At 44.5% G+C, this 15,997-nt stretch overlaps 1 protein-coding gene across 1 annotated transcript in view; it reads left to right on the top strand.

The window, feature by feature from the left end:
- LOC132209511 (disintegrin and metalloproteinase domain-containing protein 12-like) overlaps positions 1 to 15,997 on the top strand; it is a 193,002-nt gene that overhangs the window by 139,479 nt on the left and 37,526 nt on the right. The window contains exons 12-14 of the mRNA XM_059645051.1: positions 737 to 914; positions 6,645 to 6,740; positions 10,031 to 10,226. Of these exons, the coding sequence (XP_059501034.1) occupies positions 737 to 914; positions 6,645 to 6,740; positions 10,031 to 10,226 (470 nt within the window). The remainder of the gene's footprint in view (positions 1 to 736; positions 915 to 6,644; positions 6,741 to 10,030; positions 10,227 to 15,997) is intronic.

Raw genomic sequence — 15,997 nt, 5'->3', positions numbered from 1 at the left:
AGACAGCTAGGAGTGAGATGAGGAGGCACTTCTTTACTCAGCAGAGTTGTTCGGATTTGGAATGCACTGCCTGGCTGAGTAGTGGAGGTGAATTCCATGGGAGGCTTCAAAAGAGAGCTGGATACAAATTCAGAAGTGATGAAGCTGGAAGGCTACCGCGATAGGGCTGTAGTGTGGGACTAGCTCTGTAGCTCTTTCAGGTGCCAGTACAGCCACAGTGAGTTGAATGGCCTCCTTTTGTACTTAAAGTTCTATGATTCTAATTTTAGATTAAAATCCCCACATTGTTATCTCCATACCATTCAAACAATCTCTGCATTTAGAATCCTTCATCCCATGTGCTTTTATTAGGGCATTTGTACATTTGAATGTTTTCTGATGCATATCTGTTTTTGGTTTCCAACACATTGTTGTTGCTTCATTCTTTCCCCTTTGTTAGACTCTATCTAGATTGTACCAGAATTGTTCCCCCTGCAAGAGACACCTTTCATTGTTTGTGCACTATTTTGTTTATCTATTTCCTCAGTGTTTCATCAAATTTTTAAAAGCCTAATGCATGGAATGGTGCCATTCAGGCTGTCTGCAGTGACCACTCTGGCTCTCGGCAAGATAAGCTAAACTGGTGCTATTTCCCCACCTGATTCCTTGGATCCCCACATTGTTGTTTTCTCAGTGTTCTCTGCACTTCCATTTTCTTTTGACTGTCTTTGATACTTTTGTGCATTTTTATCTTCAGTTCAGTTTTGCCAACAACCTTCAGCAATTGCAGCCAACAGGACTTGGTCGACAGCATCAGCCAAGGTGTTGGGATCTGTTTGGACAATGTGCCGAGTCTCAGCCAACTGGTTACTGCCTACGAATGTGGCAACTCACTCTTAGAGAAAGGCGAGGACTGTGACTGCGGCAAACCTGAGGTAAGGAGAAGGCAGAACAGAGTGGTGGCCAGGCTTCATAGCCTGGTTTACAAAACAACATTTATCCTGTGGTTTAGAGGCTTTGTGTAAATGTAGAATTGGTTCCAAATTGTGACAAGAACCCATTGACTTACTTCTGACCAGAGATTGCTCTGAAGAGCAACCCACCTAGACACATACCCCCACTTTATCCCTATAACTTTGTATTTCTCACTGTTAATCCACTTAATTTAGTCTTCGGACTATGGGAGGAAACAGAGCGCCTGAAGGAAACTCATGCAGATATTGGGAGAATGTGCAGACTCCACGCAGACAGTCACCTGTGGGTGGAATCAAACCTGGATCCCTGGAGCTATGAGGCGGTAATACTAGCAATACTGCCTCTGAGCTACCATGTCACTGTAATCTGAGATTCACAGAATACTGAGAGGCCTGGATAGGGTGGACATGGAGAAGTTATTTCCACTAGTAGGAGAGACTAGGACTCGAGGACACAGCCTCTGAGGGAAGAGATGATTCTTTGGAACTGAGATAAGAAGATATTTCTTCAGCCAGAGGGTGGTGACTCTATGGAAGTCATTGCTGCAGAGGGCTTTGGAGGGCAAGTTGTTGAATGTAGAGATAGAGATGTATAGGTTCTTAATTGGTAAGGGGATCAATGGCTATGGGAGCAGGCAGGAGAGTGGGTTTGAGCAGCCATGATTGAATGACAGGGCAGACTCAATGAGCCAAATGGCTTCATTCTGCTCCTATAACTTATGTTGGTATGGTGACGTCAGCACTGGTATTATTCTAGCATGCCATGGATCAGATTTCAAGTGGATTGGAAGGAGTGTCATGTTACCCCATTGATATTATAGTCACTGGAAGAAACAAAAAATCTGCTCAACAGGGTATGTCAATTCTGGCCTGGAATGAGAAAAGACAAAAGTAAATATTTTATGAACAAAAATAGATTTCCTGGAAAAGCTCAGCAGGTTTGCAGCATCTGTGAAGGAAAAAAAAACAAAGTAAACGTTTCGGGTCTGGTGACCCTTCCTTAGAACAGGAGGAAAGTTCTGAGGAAGGGTCATCAGACCCAAAACTCTGTTTTTTCCTTCACAGATGCTGCCGGACCTGCTGAGCTTTTCCACCAGCTTTGCTTTTGTTCCTCATTTACAGTATTCGCAGAGTGCTTTCAGTTTTCATCAGTAAATATGTTATGTCAAATATACAGGTCATGCCATAATGTTCAAGAACTACAAATGTCCTCTTCAAATATAAAAACTGTAACTGAGGGATCAGTGCCCAAAAATGTCAAGCAACATCCACCATTTGTGGAGATAGCATCAACTGCTGATGCTGGAGTCAGAGATAACAGTGTGGAGCTGGAGGAACACAGCAGGCCAGGCAGCATCAGTGGGAGACCATTTTGTCCAGCATCTGTGCTCTGTACACAACAAAAAACAACACCTTCCAGTCGCCAGCCATTTTAACTCCCCCTCCCTCTCCCTGGGTGACATGTCCATCCTGGGCCTCCTCCGGTGTCAACATGACGCTACCTGCAAACGGAAGGAGCAATACCACATGTTCCACATTAGGACCCTACAGCCTGGTGACCTAAACATAGAATTCGCCAGTTACAAAATCTCCCCACCCGCAGGCTCATCCCATGCCCAAGCCACCCTCTCATTCCCGCCTGCTTGACATGACACAACATGTCCCTCTTCTCTCCCACCTATCCACCCTACCTATCTCACTGACCAATCCCCACCACTCCCTACCTGCACTAACCTATCAACAGCCCACTTACCCATCCAGATGCCTTTTAAATGTTGTAATGGTACCAGACTCCACCAATTCCTCTGGCACCTCATTCCATATATGAACCACTCTCTGTGTGAAAAAGTTGCCTTTTGGGTCCCTTTTAAATCTTTCCCCTCTCACCTTCAGCCTACACCCTCGAGTTTTGGACTTTGCTAACTTGGGGAAAAGACCTTGGATATTCACTCTATCCATGCCTCTCATGATTTTATAAACTTATATTATCTGCTGACTGTCGTATACATGATTGTAAATATTGTGAATATTTTCATTGCAGGAACCTTTTGGTGTATTTATGTAAGAACAGTGGATTGTCACCTTAAGAGACTGATCATGTGGTAGTTTGATGATATGATTGGCTGTCTCGGGCAGAATACAGCTTAGACTAACCTTGTTTCAGAAAGAGGAGGTACTTCAGATGCTGGAGAATCTCAGGTAACAAGGTGTAGAGCTGGCTGAACTCAGCAGACCAAGCAGCATCAGAGGAGCAGGAAGGCATTCCACTCCCGTACATCTCAGATGTCCTTGTATTTCAAGGACCACAACTTCCCAGCCGCAGTGGTTGAGAACGCCCTTGACCATGTCTCCTGCATTTCCCGCAACTCAGCCCTCACACACCCTCCCCGCAATAACAACCAAAAGAGAATCCCCCTCATCCGCACAAACCACCCCACCAACCTCCAGGACCAACGCATCATCCTCCGACACTTCTGCCATCTGCAAATCTGACCCCAACACCCAAGACATTTTTCCCTCCCCACCCTTATCGACTTTCTGGAGGGACTACTCTCTCTGCGACTCCCTTGTCCGCTCCACACTCCCCTCCAACCCCACCACACCCGGCACCTTCCCCTGCAACCGCAGGAAGTGCTACACCTGCCCCTGTACCACACCCCACTTCACTCCCATCCCAGGCCCTAAGAAGACTTTCCACATCAAGCAGATGTTCACGTGCACATCTGCTAATGTGGGATACTGTATCCAGTGTTCCTGTTGTGGCCTCCTCTACAACAGGGAAACCAAGTGGAGGCTTGGGGATCGCTTTGCAGAGCACCTACGCTTGGTTCGCACTAAACAACTGCACCTCCCAGTCACAAACCATTTCAACTCCTCCTCGCATTCCTCAGATGACATGTTCATCCTGGGCCTCCTGCAGTGCCACCCGAAGGTTGCAGAACAGCAACTCGTATTCCGCTTGGGATCCCTGCAGCCCAATGGTCTGAATATGGATTTCACATGCTTCAAAATCCCCCCTCCCACTACCACATCCCAAAACCAGTCCAGCTAGTCCCCATCACCCTAGCCTGTCCTTCCTCCCACCTATCCCCTCCACCCACCTCAAGCCCCACTCCCGTCTCCTACCTACTAACCTCATCCCGCCCCCTTGACCTGTTGTCCTCCCTGGACTGACTTATCTTTCCCTAACTCTCCACCTACACTGACCTTTACTGGCTCCATCCCCACATCTTTGACCTGTCTGTCTCCTCTCCACCTATCTTCTCCTCTGTCCATCTTTTGTCCGCCTCCCCCTCTCTCCCTATTTATTTCAGAACCCCGTTCTCCTCCCCCATTTCTGAAGAAGGGTCTAGGCCTGAAATGTCAGCCTTCCTGCTCTTCTAATGCTGCTTGGCCTGCTGTGTTCATCCAGCTCTACAACTTGTTATTTTAGACTATCCTTGCTTGCTCTAGAGTAAACATCTCCTTAATAAAGGAGCCCAGGCAGCATCAGAGGAGCAGGAAAGCATTCGGAAATTTCACCTTTCCTGCTCCTCTGATGCTGCCTGGCCTGCTGTGTTCCTCCCACGGACCCTGGGTCATCTCTGACTCCAGCATCAGCTTTAAAAAGCTCCTGATACCTCAGTATTTAAGCTTTATGGTCCTTTTTGAAATTTAAAGATGGGATTTCTTGATTTGATGAGCAATTTTGAGTGTGTTACATTAACACTGACAGCTAATCTCAGATAATTGGTTGAGTTTATAATGAGGCTTATTTACACTGGCTGAGAATAACAGATATCCATATGGAGGTTCCCATTCTCTGTAAATGAAAGGGCGCTTTATTTTAATTACCTAGAAGTCTGGACAGACAATGTTCCTGATTACTATCTCCATCACTTCCACTAATCAGAGTTGACTTGTCAATGAATCAGAGTTCTTTTGTCCTGTAAAATGAATTGTTTCAATGGGTCAGAATTTGTTGTTCCATGTTTATCTATGCAATACTGGAAACAATCCCCTAATTTATCTCTGAGTAATCTTTATGACCTTGTTTATGATAGTTTGGTAATCACCGGCTGGACCAATACTTACTTCCATTACAATTTACCCTTGAGAAGCAGGAGATGAGCTTCCTTCTTGTGATGTAGTTGTCTCCATTGTCCTGTAATGAAAGGATTTCCAGTGTTAACCCAGTGACACTGGGAAAACCTTGTTCAGAACTTAATGCGAGATCGGACATTGTAAAATGCACTCCCTCCCCGACTCTCAGGAATTGACTGCAGCACGTCTTGTGCTTAAACCCAGCAACAGAATGTTGAATTCATGATAACAAAGTGTGAAGCTGGATGAACACAGCAGGCCAAGCAGCATCTCAGGAGCACAAAAGCTGATGTTTCGGGCCTGGACCCTTCATCAGAGGGGGGATGGGGTGAGTGTTCTGGAATAAATAGGGAGAGAGGGAGAGGCGGACCGAAGATGGAGAAAAGAAGATAGGTGGAGAGGAGAGTACAGGTGGGGAGGTAGGGAGGGGGATAGGTCAGTCCAGGGAAGACGGACAGGTCAAGGAGGTGGGATGAGGTTAGTAGGTAGGAAATGGAGGTGTGGCTTGGGGTGGGAGGAAGGGATGGCTGAGAGGAAGAACAGGTTAGGGAGGCAGAGACAGGTTGGACTGGGTTTGGGATGCAGTGGGGGGAGGGGATGACCTGGGCTGGTTGTGTGATGTGGAGGGAGAAGGGGAGATTTTGAAGCTTGTGAAGTCCACATTGATACCATTGGGCTGCAGGGTTCCCAAGCAGAATATGAGTTGCTGTTCCTGCAACCTTCGGGTGGCATCATTGTGGCACTGCAGGAGGCCCATGATGGACATGTCATCTAAAGAATGGGAGGGGGAGTTAAAATGGTTCGCGACTGGGAGGTGCAGTTGTTTGTTGCGAACTGAGCGGAGGTGTTCTGCAAAGCGGTCCCCAAGTCTCCGCTTGGTTTCCCCAGTGTAGAGGCAGCCACACCGGGTGCAATGGATACAATATACCACATTGGCAGATGTGCAGGTGAACCTCTGCTTGATGTGGAATGTCATCTTGGGGCCTGGGATAGGGGTGAGGGAGGAGGTGTGGGGGCAAGTGTAGCATTTCCTGCGGTTGCAGGGGAAGGTGCCGGGTGTGGTGGGGTTGGAGAGCAGTGTGGAGCAAACAAGGGAATCACGGAGAGAGTGGTCTCTCCGGAAAGCAGACAGGGGTGGGGATGGAAAAATGTCTTGGGTGGTGGGGTCGGATTGTAGATGGCGGAAGTGTCGGAGGATGATGCGTTGTATCCGGAGGTTGGTAGGGTGGTGTGTGAGAACGAGGGGGATCCTCTTTGGGCAGTTGTGGCGGGGGTGGGGTGTGAGGGATGTGTTGCGGGAAATACGGGAGACGCGGTCAAGGGCGTTCTCGATCACTGTGGGGGGAAAGTTGTGGTCCTTAAAGAACTTGGACATCTGGGATGTGCGGGAGTGGAATGCCTCATCGTGGGAGCAGATGCGGCGGAGGCGGAGGAATTGGGAATAGGGGATGGAATTTTTGCAGGAGGGTGGGTGGGAGGAGGTGTATGAATTTTTTGTCTCTCTGGCATATTGTCAGTACTCTGATTTTGCAACTTTGTGGTCGAGTCATTGAAAAGTTGAGATATCGCCTCACTAATTGTTAATTTTTGTATTTGTTTTGCACGCAGGAATGTGAAAACCCCTGCTGTGAGCCCTTGACATGTCAATTCAAACCTGGTGCACAATGCTCTTTGGATTCTGGCCTCTGCTGTAAGAACTGCAAAGTAAGGGCTTATTGGATCATTCTGTATCATATTGGAAACTATAACGCTGCAGGTAATAACACAGTCAGCATTCTAGGCTGTCTTCACAGGCACAGGGAGCAAGACTATAAGCTGGATGAGCAAAAATAGTCCATTCAATCTATCAAGTCTGGTTCACCATTCAACATGTTCATGACTGATCTGATAACCCTCAATCCCACTTTCCTGATTTCTCTTAAGTCCCTCAGTAACCTGCGATAGACCTCATCCAGACTTGGGCACTTATCCACCCTAATGCATTTTACAATACCCAACACTTCCTCCCTCCTTGTGCTGATTTGACATGAGGTAATCAAACATCTATCCCTAACCTCAACATCTGTCATGTCTCTCTCCTTGGTGAATACCGATGCAAAATACGCATTAAAAATGTCACCCATTTTCTCTGACTCCTCACATAACTTCACTCCTTTGTCCTTGAGTGGGCCAATCCTTTCTCTAGTCACCCTCTTGCTCTTTATATATGAATAAAAGGCTTTGGGATTTTCCTCAACCATGTTTGCTAAAGATATTTCATGACCCCTTTTAGCCCTCTTAATTCCTCATTTCAGATTGGTCCTACTTTCCTGATACTCTTCCAAAGCTTTGTCTGTTGTCAATCACGTAGATCTTATGTATGCTTCCTTTTTCCTCTTTGCCAGTGTCACAATTTCACCTGTTATCTATGATTCCCTAATCTTTCCATTTCTATCCCTCATTTTCACAGGGACATGTCTGTCCTGCACTCTAATCAACCTCTCTTTAAAAGCCTCCCACATATCAAATGTGGGTTTACCCTCAAAACAGTCGTTCCCAATCTACATTCCCCAGCTCCTGCCGAATTTTGCTATAGTTGACCTTCCCCCAATTTAGCACTCTTCCTTTAGGACCACTCTCATCTTTGGAGGTAATAGGACTCAAAAAGAAGGTGCAAAAACTGGCATAAGGGCACTTTATCTGAGTGCTTGGAGCATTCGAAACGAGGTGGGCGAGTTGACGGTACAAATCATGGCAGATGGGTATGACTTAGTGGCCATTACAGGGATATGGTTACAGGATGGTAATAACTGGGAATTAAATATCCAGGGGTATCAAACTGTTGGGAAGGACACGGGAAGGTAAGGGAGGTGGTGTCGCTCTGATTTTTAAGGATGATATCAGGGCAGTAGTGAGAGATGATACAGGTTCTAGTGAACAAAGCATTGAATCCATTTGAGTGGAAATCGGAATAGCAGGGAGAAGTCACTGATAGGTGTGGTCTCTCGGCCACCAAATAATGACATTGTGGTGGGGTGGGCAATAAACATAGAAATAGCTAATGCATGTAAAAATGGTGCAGCAATTATCATGGGGGATTTTAATCCACATATTGACTGGGCAATCCAGGTCAGTCATGGCAGCCTTGAGGAGGGGTTCATAGAATACATCTGCGATAATTTCCTTGAACAATATGTTATGGAACCTACAAGGGAGCAAGCGATCCTAGATCTAGTCCTGTGTAATGAGACAGGAATAATTAATGGTCTCACAGTTAGGGATCCTCTCGGAAGGAGCGATCACAGTATGGTCAAATTTAAAATATAGATGGAGCGTGAGAAGGTTAAATCCAGGACCTACGCCCTGTGCTCAAACAAAGGAGACTATGAGGGAATGAGGGAGGAGTTAGCTAAGGTAGAATGGGAGCATAAACTTTATGGTGGGTCAGTTGAGGAACACTGGAGGACTTTCAAAACAATTTTTCACAGTGCTCAGCAGAAGCATATTCCAATGATAAGGAAGAACTATAGGAAAAGAGAGATCCAGCCATGGAGGTCGAAGGAAATAAAGGAAACTATCAGATTGAAAAAAAAACATACAAAAAAGCAAAGAGTAGTGGGAAACCAGTAGACTCAGAAAGGCCAACAGAAAACCACAGGGAAACTTATAAAGAAAAACAAGATGGATTATGAGAGTAAACTAGCTCAGAATATAAAAACAGGCAGCAAAAGTTTCTAAAAATATGTGAATTGTAAAAGATTGGCAAAGGTAAACATTGGTCCTTTAGAGGATGAGAAGGCCAATTTCGTAACTGGAAATGCGAAATAGCCGAGACATTAAACAGTTATTTTGTGTTGATCTTCATAGTGGAAGACACAAATAACCTGCCGAAAACTAATGGTAAGAAGATTATAGCAGGTGAGGACCTAGAAACTATCATTATCACTGAGGAGGCAGTGCTGGGCAAGCTAATGGGGCGAAAGATAGACATGTCTCCTGGCCCTGATGAAATGCATCCCAGGGTACTAAAAGAGGTGATGGGAGAAATAGCAAATGCACTAGTAATTATTTACCAAAATTCACTGTGCTCTGGGGTGGTTCCCGCAGATTGGAAAATATGTGATGCCCCCGTTTAAAAAAGGAAATAGACAAAAAGCAGGTAACTCTCGGCCAGTCAGCTTAACCTCAGTAGTGGGGAAATGATTGAATCTATCATTAAGGAAGAAATAGCAAGACATCTGGATATAAATTGTCCCAATGGGAACACCCAGCATGGGTTCATGAAGGGTAGGTCATGTTTAACTAATTTGGTGGAATTCTTTGAGGACATTACTTGCATGGTGGACAATGGGGAACCCGTGGATGTGATGTATCTGTGATAATGGGAACTGCAGATGCTGTAGAATCCAAGATAACAAAGTGTGGAGCTGGATGAACACAGCAGGCCAAGCAGCATCTCAGGAGCACAAAAGCTGACGTTTCGGGCCGAGACCCTTCATCAGAGAGGGGGATGGGGAGAGGGAACTGGAATAAATAGGGAGAGAGGGGGAGGTGGACCGAAGATGGATAGAAAAGAAGATAGGTAGAGAGGAGAGTTGCAGTGGGAGAGAGATTCCCTGAGGTTGGTCCGGAGGGAGGAGGGTAACTTCTTCAGGTTAGGCATCCCTGGAAGAGGCTTCGCAGTGAGTTTAAGAGATGCTGCTTGGCCTGCTGTGTTCACCCAGCTGCACACTTTGTTATCTTGGATTCTCCAGCATCTGCAGTTCCTATTATCACAGAATCTTAACAACAAGGTAGAAAGATGGAACAAAGTTAAAGGTTGAACACTGCGGTAATTATTGGCAGAGCATAAAACATATTCAAAGCGAGCTTTTTGTGATTCATGGATGAGGACTTCCAAATCCCTCTGTTATGTTACCTTCCGCAGTCTCCCTTCATTTAAATTTTCTCTCTCTGCTGAAAAAAATTGCTCAGTTAAAAGAATAATGCCTTTCATTGCTGCCTGCGTTCTACAGTTTCTGCCAGAGGGAACTCTTTGTCGGCCGATGAAGGGAGAATGTGATTTGCCGGAGTTTTGCACAGGTGCCTCCTCAAATTGTCCTGATAATGTGTACCTGAAAGATGGCCACAAATGCAGCAAAGGAGATTTATTCTGCTACAAGGGTGTCTGTCAGTCTGCAGATAAACAGTGCCAGGAGATCTGGGGACCTGGTGAGTATAGTTGACCAGTATATTCCATACTGTTTCAGTGCAAATACTTGCTGTGATAAGCTTTGCCAAGTACTGGATAGAAGTCTGAGCCTTAAAGCACAGCCTCTTCCTAAATCCTTGCTCTTGACTTTATGGCAGAGTTTAGTGCACGGAGACTTAGTGCATGGTACTCCCGACATCAGAAGTCAGGCCCTCATCTGAGCCTCACTCTCCGGATTGTCATTGGGTAAAGACCGGCACCTGCCAGCTCAGTAATGAGCAGTTGAAGAGTATTCAAAACGCCAAAGAACTGGCACTAGCTCAGAAGAGGAATGAAAGACAAGACAGTAAGAGCCTGGATTGGGACCAGAGATCTCCCCATCATCTCTCTCTACTTCACATTCCCTTATTATCCTACTCATCCTTGATCCCTAATATGTAAAAAATATTTTGATATCTGTGTCAAAGACTGAACTCCACAGTGAATAATGTAGTATATTTGGATTTTCAGGAGGCTTTTCATAAAGGCTCCAACAGGGGAACGGTTGGAAAAATGAGAGAGAGAAAATGGGTAGCTACAAACCTGGTAGCCTTGCATCAGAAGATATCTTAATTTTACCGTTTCATGAGAAAGGAGTGCCACTGGCTAAGTAAGCATTTGGTGACTGCCGGGGAGATATCTCTCAAAGAGGAGTCTCAGGCTCAGTGTTTGACAGCACAGTTGAACATTATTGAAGATTCTTGTTACCATGCAGTATGGGAGAGATTCCTGGACCATTGTCAACCAAATACTTTGACACCACCAGCCATACACTGTATTTTTTAATATATTTTGCATGACAATAATGACGTGGAATATCGATGTCATTGTTAGCCATGCCGCACCACACCCCCCCCCAACCCAGCCCCCCAGTTTATGCATTCAACCCTGTAACCATATAATCAATGATGGACATCTCTATGGATAGCCCTAGGTTCCCCATGATCTATTGACATTTAGACATCAATATTGTCAGGCTGTGGGATCTGATAACATAGCTCATTAATTTAAATTGCAATGTTAACAGTTATACGCTCAGACATTTGTCAGACTTGCTTCTCTCTTAGGACTGTTCGAATTCTATTATTCATTGACCTGATCAAATTGTGTAACTCACTTGATATTTCTAACCGTCCTATTCATAGGAGATACAAAAAGATTTTAATTCCTACCAATTGCCATAAAATTCATATTATTGGTCCGAATAGGTTATATTTAAAGCTATATGGTTACACCTAGTGTTAGAATTCTTAAGCCAAGTTGTGAGCAGCTCCTATTCCACCTGTCCTTACAAGGTTAGGTAAACACAGTTGGAGCTAGAGGAATACAGCAGGTTAGGCAACATCAGAGGAGCAAGAAAGTTGACGTTTTGGGTTTATCCCCTTCATCAGGACTGGGCTGAAACATTGAAATTCCTGCTCCTCTGATCCTGCCTGGCCTGTTGTGTTCCTCCACTTCCACGCTGCATTAACTCTGACTCCAGCATCTGCAGTTCTTGCCAGCTCAAGATTAGGTAAACTCTGCCCCTCTATCTTGTAGCGACAACTATAACTCCTCCTGTTCACTTGCTGTCCGTAAGGGTTTTCAAAGGAGGAGATTGCTTCTAAGATGAAAGTTACTGTCCCTACTCTAAATATTTTACATGACTTCTTTTACTTAAGACAACATGTAATCAAATTCCATTAGTAAGACTTTACCAGTTCAATAAGCTTGTCTGAACTCCTAAGGTTTTACAAAATATATTTTCATTCCCCTTTTACGTCATGAGTTGTCTCTGTCCTTCCTCCCTTGATCCTTGGATGTATGATTTCATTTCAGCTGCCTCCATCATTATTATTTCAGCTCACTTATTTAGGTTGTGAAGCCACCACTGTTTATTTTCTCGAAATCAAGCTGGTGCCCTTTAGAGATTATCTATCTTCCCCATTTGTCATTCAGCTCCCCCCTTGCTGATGGGATGGGGACTCCTCTCCACTATCCAGGTGAGGCAATGACCTAGTGGTATTATCACTGGATTATTAATCCAGAAACCCCAGATAATGTTCTGGGGACCTGGTTTCAAATCCCACTATGGCAGATGGTGGAATTTGAATTTAATAAATATCTGGAATTAAGAATCTAATGATCACTGTGAATCCGTCACTGACTGATGGAAAAATACATTTGGCTCACTAATGCCCTTAAGGGAAGGAAACTGCCATCCTCACCTGGTCTGGCCTATACATGTGATTACAGATCCACAGCAATGTGTTTGACTCTGAACTGCCCTCTGAGCAAATTAGGGATGGGCAATAAATGCTGCTTGATCAGCAATGCTCTCACTCCATGAATGAATAAACAATCCAGCCAAATTCCTTAACATTAAATGTAGATTGCATTTCTTAATTTCTCAGTACTTAATTCCTAAAGATCATGCTTTATGTTTAATTCTTGCAAATCTCTCTGTTCCCAGACATCTTCTTGTCATATTGTCCCTTAAGAAAATCTGCAGCTGTGTACAAAACGTAATGTGTTTTAATTTAGAAGATTCATTGTTTTTTAGAGACCTTATTACCTTGGATTTATCTTATTCTCAAGGCTACCATTGCTCTAACTTATGATCCCACCCTAATGCTGAACGAAAGTTATTTTCGTCACTACTGCCAAAAAAATCTTCTCCTCTATGTCTATGTCAACTGAAAATCCACAGTCAGCCATCCAGTGCCACCTCCTGCCATTGTCTGCCCCAACACTGGCCATCCCCAATAGCCCTTGAACTTGAACATGCATGATTTTCTGAAGGTAGCCAGGTAAGTTGAAACAGTTGTTAAGAAGGATTATAGGAATCTTGGGTTTATAAATAGTGGTATAGAGCATAAATGCAAGTCACGCGGCACCTCTACGAATCATCAGTCAGACCACATTTAGAGTTCTGTGCTCAGTTCTAGGCATTTTATTTAAGGAAGAATGTTAATCCCTGGAGGGAGTTCAAAGGTGGTTTACTAGAATTTTACTTGGAATGATGGATTGTAGATACAAGGAAAGATTAGAGTGATGAGATACAAAAATAGAAGTTGCTGCAAAAGCTCAGCAGGTCTGACAGTATCTGTGGGGAGAAATCAGAGTTAATGTTTCAGGTCGAGTGGCCCCTACTCAGAACTGACAGTAGCAAAGAAAATGGTGGTAGAGAATGATCAGGCTTATTCCCTTTGGAGCAGAAAGAATTAAGTGTTTAAAATTATGAACAACTTTGAGAGAGTAATGAAGGATATTTTGTTTCCACTAGTTGGAATCGGCCAGAGACATTGTGAGTTTCTAAACTGTGTCTGGGATCATTTCCTTACCTCCTCAGATTTCCGTGGCTGTTTCTGTTTTTGTAAAATGGAGCTTTTCCTTTTCATGGGTACAAACTGTTTCTGAATGGTATTAAATGTTTCAAACGTAGAAACATAGAAGATAGGAGCAGGAGAAGGCCATCTGATCCTTCAAACCTGCTCTGCTACCTTCACAATCATGGCTGGTGGTCCAACTCAACAGCCTAACGCTGCTTTCTTCCCGTAATCTTTGATCACATTCGTCCCAGGTGCTGCGTCTAGTTGTTTCTTGAATACATGCAATGTTTTGGTATCACCTACTTCCCGTGATAATGAATTCCACAGGCTCACCACTGTTTGCTGAAGAAATGTCTTGTCATCTCCGTCCTGAATCATCTACCCCAAATTCTCGCACAGTCACCCCTGGTTCTGGATACATCCACGATCAGGAACATCCTCCCTGCATCTACTCGGTCCAGTCCTATTAGAATCTGTCGGAATTCCAGCAAAGCCAATCCCAAATTAGTCAACCTCTCCTCATACATCAGACCCACCATCCCTGGAATCAGCCTGGTAAACCTTCGCTGCACTCCCTCGAGAGCAAGAGCATCCTTCCTCCGAAAGAGAGACCAAAGCTGCGCACAATATTCCAGGTGTGGTCTCACCAAGGCCCTGTATAACTGCAACAACACATCCCTGCTCCTGTACTCGGAACCTCTCACAATGAAGGCCAACATACCATTTGCCTTCTTTACCACCTGCTGCACCTGACTGCTTACCTTCAGCAACTGGTGCACAAGGACACCCAGGTCCCACTGCACACTCCCCTCTCCCAATGTACAGCCTTTCAGGTAGTAACCTGCCTTCTTGCTTTTGCTTCCAAAGTGAGTAACCTCACATTTATCCAAATTAACTTGTATCTGCCATTGATTTGCCCACTGACCCAATCTGTCCAAATCATGCTGACGGATCTCTGCATTTTAACATTCTTCACTGTTCCTTAATGAAAACGGAAAGAGCTATGGATGTTGTAAATCAGAATCAGAAACAGAAATTGCTGAAAAAGAGCTGAAACAAAACTGAGGAAGGGTCCAGATGCAAAACATTATCTGTGATTTCTTTTCACTGATGCTGCTGATCTGCTGAGCTTTACCAGCAATTTCTATTTTTGCTCCACTGTTCTTTGGTTGTTTTAACAATTAGCAGAGTTTCCCAGTTTACTGTGGGCAGTCTCTGGCTCATCCCTTTAAAGTTTGCCTTTGATGAGAATCAATCATGCTATAATCAGTATTTGACAAATGCTCACAAACAACTGGGTCACTCATTAAATCAGGTTCATTTCTCACGATAAGATCCAATATTGCTTGTTCTCTTGTCACATTTGATAGAACAGAATCCAGACCGTGTGAAAACGAGCCATTTGGTACAAAAAGTCCACACTTACCCTCCAAAGACCATCGCACCCAGACTGTCCCACCACCTTATCCCTGTAATCCAGCATTTCCTATAGCTAATCCAGTTAACCTATATGTTTCTGAACAGTACGGGCAATTTAGGATGGCTAATCCACCTAACCTGCACATCTTTGGACTGTGGGAGGAAACCAGAGCACCCAGAGGAAACTGCAAACACGGGGAGAATGTGCAAACTCCACACGGACAGTTACCCCAGACTGGAATCAAACCCAGGTTCCTGGTGCTGTGAGATTGCAGTGCTAACCACAGTGTCACCCCAGGGCTGCAGGGTTTACAAATGAGGTGCTGTTCTTCAAGCTTATGCTGAGCTTTGCTGGAGCACAACAGCAAGCCTGAGACAGAAATCAGTATTTGGGCTGCAGTCGTTCACAATTTATCTTGGTGATTTTGAGGTGGGGGACCAAATGTATTTCCAAAATTGCAGATAATATAAATACAAAGTAACTTTGAGAAGATTTAGTGAGTGGGCAAGAATATCACAGCTTTAATAGAGTGAAATATTTGAGGTTATCCCCTTGAATCAGAGGTGCAGATATACAGGAGTCTGTCTTAAAAGGTAAGAGGTCAGAAAATGTAAATACAAAAAAAATGTGGGTCACATCAGCAATAATTCACCAAATATTAACATGCAGGTGTAGCAAAAAGCTTAGAAAGCCAGTCGTATGTCACAGAACACGTGAATAAGGGGAAAGGCATTCTGGGCTAAGATGAGGAGAATTTCTTTTACATAAGGCTTGTGAATCTTCGGAATTCTCTATGTAGAGGACTGTGGAACCTCAACTCTTAATTATGTTTCAAGATAGTGACCTACTGATTTCTAAATACTAACCAAGTAAAGGGAAGAGGTATTGAAGTGGCTGATCAGCCAGATGTGTATTGGAAGGCAGAGCAGGCCCAATGGGCTGAATGGCCTACTCCTGCTCCTCTGTTTGGGATGGTGTGATGATGTTAGCATGACCTCGTGCCATCTACTATTCCTGTGAA

Source organism: Stegostoma tigrinum, chromosome 1, assembly GCF_030684315.1.
Source record: "Stegostoma tigrinum isolate sSteTig4 chromosome 1, sSteTig4.hap1, whole genome shotgun sequence".
NCBI classification, from domain to species: domain Eukaryota; kingdom Metazoa; phylum Chordata; class Chondrichthyes; order Orectolobiformes; family Stegostomatidae; genus Stegostoma; species Stegostoma tigrinum.
This window is presented reverse-complemented; position numbering and strand designations above follow the sequence as displayed.